The following is a 6,390-nucleotide window of genomic DNA, read 5'->3' on the forward strand; positions in this document are numbered from 1 at the left end:
AAAGATAAACATAAACATGGAGAAACAAATGCAGATATAGGTCAGGTGCTGCAGAGTGTAAACAGGAATACAAATAGTGCGAGGCTATGTAGGAGTGTAAGACCGGTGGTGGAGTAAATATTGAATGGGTAATGTAACACGTTATTTTATAGAAAGAGTAGGTGGTTATGTATGTACAGTATGTCTGTGTACAGTGTGAAGCTTTTGGAATGACCTGGTCATGAAATGTGATCTGATCTGACAAATACAACGTGCTTCAGCTTATAACAAGCAAACAATTGTAATCTTCCGTGTCTTTTGTGTGTGGAGTGTCAAGCTGCTCTTTGCCAAGCGTCAGGCATGCAGAGAGCTTTTTGTTTGGACAGCAAATCAACAGCTCTCCATCCTTCTTCTGCTGAGATCTTGATTCACATCAGCAGATGCTGCTTGTCAATAACAAACTCAAAATGTTTTAAGTGTTCTTCATAAGTCAGAGTAGCTCTCCGATCTTATTGATGTGACTCCAGGTTTTATACCTTCTGACCAGCCTGTTCTGTGAATGTTTGAATGATATACAGTATTCATTATGAACAAGAACAACACAATGATTTGTGTGTTATTGAACTGATTATAATTATTTGATTAATTCAGGTCCATGGTTAACATGCATATGTTTGTCATTTTGTATATTTTGTGAGCCAGTAAAGTTACACATATAGTAGTATAGTATATGTATAAATAGCAATAGAAAAAAATACAAATATTTTTGTGCAGCTTTACATTCATGCTTAGTATATAAGGAGTATAATCGACTCTTCCCTCAATGCATTCCTCATTGTTCAGTAAGTTACCCATCAGTTATTTTGAAGCACTGCTCTGATATCTTATCCAGGGTGACCCAGGTATAAAGGGAGATAAAGGACATTCAGGAGAATCAGGAATGCCTGGAAACCCAGGACCCCCAGGCAGAAAGGGCCACACAGGAATGATGGGCATGTCAGGACCACCAGGAGAAATAGGGCCTCCTGGGTCACAAGGACCTTCAGGAAACCCTGGTATCCCAGGACCAAGGGTGAGTCATATCCATGCAAAAAATTAATGAGATTTTGAAGCGATGTTGATGCCACAGCAATATTCACAGATGAGTGAGATTTAGGTATTAATAATTGAGTTAATCATTAACATCTCTGTTGTCTCAGGGAGAGTCGGTATCACTGGAGCAGATGAGACGGCTCATCCAGGAGGAGCTGGCAAAACAATTAGATGGTGAGGAGGAGATTTCTGTTTGGCTCTGATCTCGCCCGAAGATCTCAGAGACATGTTTGGTTCATCTGGGCAAATTTAACAGAAGAGTTCTGAGATTAAAGTCAGTTTTCTTTTGCATCCAGCCAAACTGGCTTACCTCATGGCTCAGATGCAGCCGGCGCATGTGAAGAGCACAGCCGGCCGTCCGGGACCTCCGGGCCCTCCAGGTAAGGACGGCAGTCCTGGACGATCTGGCCCCCCGGGAGAGCCTGGCATGCCTGGACAGAATGGAGGGGAAGGACCCAGAGGACCCATGGGCCCTAAAGGTACGACGAAGACTTATATCAATGTTATTGGGTGTGTGTGTGTGTGTGTGTGTGTGTGTGTGTGTGTGTGTGTGTGTGTGTGTGTGTGTGTGTGTGTGTGTGACCTTGTTCCTTCACAGAGTCACAGCGTCTCCTGCAATTTTAAGGTTCAAAATCAATCACTGGTGCAACTACAAGAGAATTTTGTCATTGAAATTACTTCCTTTATTTATAGTGACCAATATCACGCAGTAGTCGGAGTGGGTGATCTGACTTACATAGACTTGTATCGAAGAGTGAGATGTGTGACACAGTCAGTGAACAGAAGACAGCACTGTGCGCGAAGAGACCAACATCTTAAAGAAGTGTCAAAGCGGCAGAAAGATACGAATCACAACTTCTGCTCAGGATTTTCAGAATAAAATCAGAGTGGGAACAGGATGCAGAGTGTGATTCAGATCGTGGATTGTCATGTGATCTTTTGGTCAGATCACCCACCACTGTGTCGTAGCCTTTAAGACTGATAGAAGAGAGAAGAAACAACATTTGTGCCAGAATTTCATTATAATCTTTTTTTCCTTTTTGGGAAAAAAACTTTCCTGTTTTCGTTTTCCTGTTCGTTTCAGGTGAGAAAGGAACAAGAGGAGAGAAGGGAGAAACTGGTATTGGTGAAAGAGGAGAGCAAGGCCCTCCTGGCCCGATAGGTAACAACCGGTCTCTTACTCACTGCGTTCATCATCATTATGTTGGTTCCACCCCGTCACTAATTACTGCTCTGTCTGCGCCAGGTCCAGCCGGTCTGCCTGGCTACGGTAAAGACGGAAGCCCAGGACAGGCCGGAGTCCAGGGAGAGCCAGGAAACCCTGGTCCCCACGGTCAGCCTGGACCTCCAGGTCCTCCTGGCCAATGTGACCCCACCCAGTGTGCCTACTATGCCAGCCTGGCACAAAGACCCCACACCAAAAACGTCAAGGGGACTTAAGAAACAAGAGACACAAAGAGCTTGAAGTCCAGCTGTATTTATGAACTTGGTTGTGTCAGTCTGAATCAAGAACTTTTCCTTTTTGAAGATAACCTCAGTACGGAGGGCTGAAGCAATATGTGCTGCCGGTCAGATTCTTTGTTTTGTTTGTTTTTTTGGTATGAAGCTTGGGACGGATGGGGGTTGAGCATCGGGGGACGTTATAAGATTTAATATGGGGTAAAGAGGGCAGCTAAACAGTTTGTTTTTTGTTTTTTTTCCCCCACTTGCATGCTTCCTGTAAAATATATAGGGAGATAACAAGGATGATGCAGTTCCCTCTCACACTTCACTCCCATCGGGAGCGAAGATTCGGGATTCTGATATTGTATCGTTTCATCAGTAATTATCTCAAAAGTACAGCGTTACAGGCGTTTTCTTGCAGGAATATGTCAGCATCACAGGCTCTCTTTTTTTTTTTTTTTTTTTTCTTCTGCCTCACAACCATTTTGCATCAATTACCCTTCGCAGCCCACACTGTACTTCGTCAAGCCGCAGTTGTCAGTTACTGCTCACTAAATTGATCTCTCACAGGGGATCTTCTACAAGTCTGTTGGTAATTAGTCAGTCAAGGGAATTATCTGTTTTGTTGTCACTGATTGGAAGGGGAAGGGGGGGGGGGGGGCAGTGTGAGGCACAGTCTCAAATACCGATAGTGATTTTGTGTAGGAGGAGTGTTAATGACTTACTGTGCAGACTGATGGATGACCACATTCGTGCGCCTCTTGCCTCCAAGCTGGTAGCAGTGTTCTCATGTCGCCTCGTTTTGGATCGTGTTGCTGCCCAAGATCAGGCACAGAAATATAACCACCCTTACATAAATTGTTATTTTGCTCCATTTGTAAAAAGTAAACATGTTTGATTTATTTAGACAGAAATGAAAATAAGATTTTATTCTGGGAATAAACCAGAGGCAGCGAAAATTCCCTCTGTCACAACCCATAAAGCAGAGTCTTGGCAATTCAAGCTTTGGGAGAGATTTGGCGGATTTCATTCCAAAAATTCTGATTATTTGCTGAAAAAGATATAATACAGTACCCACACTATCCATTTTGTATGATTTTTTTTTTTTTTTTTAAGTGGGATGTCTAATTTTATAATGATAGCCATTTAAAATGAATAACAGGGTATGCATCAGTCATACGTGCCATGTGTTCATTTGTTCATCCACAGGCTGTGTATTTAAACCTGAGTCTAAAGGACAGAAGTTGAGACAGTTAGAAATATCAGATATGTACTATTATGTTTAATGAAGTGGCTCTGTCCATTCTCTCTCTCTCTCTCTCTCTCTCTCTCTGAGGTATGCATGGACTTGGGCAGTGAACGGCTTTGAGGAGGTGGTATAATTGCAGCCTTTGTTCACCTTTCTTGAAAAGCTGCTTGTTTCACAGTGCTCTCTCTAAACGTGTCACTTCCTTTCTGTTCAGCGAGGCTTATTAAGTGCCTACGCTGTGGCAGCTCAGCCCTGCTCTGAAGACACATAGCTTTTCTTATTTGTCCCCTGGAACCTAAAATTGGAGTGATGCTTCCCTGCATCCTGATGACCGGAGCATTGTGGTAACCGTTTTGCCTTACATCCCTCGTGGACCAATTACACTTCTCTCCAACCTCAGACATATTGGTCATCTAGAACCATTTAAATAGCCTCTACAAAAGTTTGCACATTTGTCTTCCTTTCAAAAACATGAAGAAGCTTATCAATACCCACAAGAGCAAAAGGGGAAATTTTGAAGAAGCGAGTATAAAAATCTTATGTGAGCTTGCCAAGAAATTACATATGACCAAAAGGTCACAGGTTATCACAATATGGGCGCAGTAACACTTATCACCTCTTGCTCAGGTTACCTAACGGAGGGAGATTCATGAGGAATGTCAAATTGTTGCTGCAACACAACCTCATTTTGAGGATGTTGGTAAAGCAGAATGTGATCATTTAATTTGACCAATATTTCTCAGCGGCTTCAGAGGCAGGTGTGATTAAATGTGTTACATTAAAGCAAACCTACGTAGTTTTTGAAAGATGTAATAACACATTCTTCATCTAAGATAAGAAATGTTTAATTCATCGGAATTAAAATGCACCCTCAATAAAATCCAATACACTTTTTTGGCTGATGTTGCTACAGCTGTGCTAGGTCTGGTATGACTGGTAGTTTATGGTGGCAAATAATTTGCATCCTGCAGTTCTCACTTTTGGCCACATGTGGACAGTGGCCTCTGTTACATGGGCTCATTTTAAAAAAAAAAGTGGAAAACATGAATTGAAAAAGAGATATTTGTCATTAATTCATGGAGATGGCTGAATAAATCCAAAACATTCAGCAGGCTGGACCCTCTAGCTTGCGTCATATCAAAAAATGGTTTAAAAATTAGCTGGTCAGCTAGGCTAACTAGCTAGCTAAGACAGGATTTGACATGTCTTAGCTAGCTGATTTACTAATAATGAGTGTTTTCGGTTTTTCTTTACTGACATTGTCTTTTTTTCGATCTAACCAACAAAACTGTGGCTGTTACCTCTGAGATTTAAATCAACCAATTGCAAATTGGCAAATATTTGTAGCTACATCCACACTAATATATTTTTATTTTAAAACAGCGCAGATGTTAAACATAACAAAAAATGATGCATTTGAAAACTAATGTATTTGTAGATGTAGGCCAAGTGGTAGAGAGCATCTTTAAATGCAGTGAAGTTCAAATGTACAATATGTTCAGAACCAGGTTTGGTCACAAACAAGGGAATGGAGTGAATGACCTGCTCTTTCAGCCATGCCATTTAATTCACCTATTAGCTGCTTCTCTGTCACTGGTTTACTATTGAACAATCCGACCGTATCAGTATTGCTATTTCTTTGATTTGTAAATGCTTGTTACAGTTACCAATAGACTGTGTTACAGGGTGGGATAGCAGGTTGCTGCACAAAGCTCTATATTTTGTAATGCATATAGGCCATACACCTATCATTATTCAAATTAGCTATTTGTGCTGATTTAATTTTTTTTTTTTAAGTTATATGGATAAATTATTCACAATTTGAACCAGTGCAGAGGTGTTTTAATGCATTAACTAAATTGTATTAACTTTTTCCCATTTTTTTCCTGATAAATTGGTGCTAAGATACTTTAAATAAGTAGCATATTGTAAGTATTGGAAAGACACATGTACTGTACTGTATAATAAAGAATGGAACAGATTCATTTTATAATACAGGCTTTGCTATGTTTTTTGAATAAGTGCTTGTCTGACTTTTGATATGGTACTAAAACTTTATGCAACCCCTCTTATTTAGATGTGACAGTAACAATGTTGGGACTTAACACGTCTGTTGTTGTATACTGGCAACGGTAAGTGCAATAAAGCTTGACTTCAACCATTATTCATCATAATATGAATGTTAAAGGTCACATATTGTATAAAGGTAGATGTCCATGTGTTGTTTGATTATAGATCAGGTCTAGGTTCTATATTAATACAGTGAAGGTATCACAGCGCTCAGTCCACAGAGAAATGCACACAGCCTGTATTCAGAAACTGAGCCTTAAAACCAGCTGTCAGGACTTCCTGTAACTTTGTGATGTCACAACAAAGGAGTCACCGTTCTCAGTCCGACCCCACCTGGACCTACCATCCAACCTTGCAGGATTTTGTATCTTTGAGTGTTTTACCTGAAATCTGCTATATTTTTATTCAATCATTCAGAAAACAGTCAGCCAATCAGAAGAGAGGCTCAGAGCCTCCTCTCCCCTGATTGGCTCACCAACTTGTTGTTACTAGAGCTGCAGAGAGAAGCCTGAGAGAGGAGATGTAAACACTACATTAAGGTTTTTGGTTCTCCTTAT

At 40.8% G+C, this 6,390-nt stretch overlaps 1 protein-coding gene across 1 annotated transcript in view; it reads left to right on the forward strand.

Moving 5' to 3' along the window:
- col22a1 (collagen type XXII alpha 1 chain) overlaps window positions 1–2,511 on the forward strand; it is a 49,242-nt gene extending 46,731 nt beyond the window's left edge. Inside the window, exons 60-64 of the mRNA XM_022753981.1 lie at window positions 872–1,051; window positions 1,179–1,245; window positions 1,368–1,550; window positions 2,156–2,233; window positions 2,318–2,511. Coding sequence (XP_022609702.1) covers window positions 872–1,051; window positions 1,179–1,245; window positions 1,368–1,550; window positions 2,156–2,233; window positions 2,318–2,511 — 702 coding nt within the window. The remainder of the gene's footprint in view (window positions 1–871; window positions 1,052–1,178; window positions 1,246–1,367; window positions 1,551–2,155; window positions 2,234–2,317) is intronic.
- Window positions 2,512–6,390: the final 3,879 nt, after the last annotated feature.

This window comes from Seriola dumerili, unplaced genomic scaffold (assembly GCF_002260705.1).
Source record: "Seriola dumerili isolate Sdu_G_001 unplaced genomic scaffold, Sdu_1.0 BDQW01000202.1, whole genome shotgun sequence".
Lineage (NCBI taxonomy): Eukaryota > Metazoa > Chordata > Actinopteri > Carangiformes > Carangidae > Seriola > Seriola dumerili.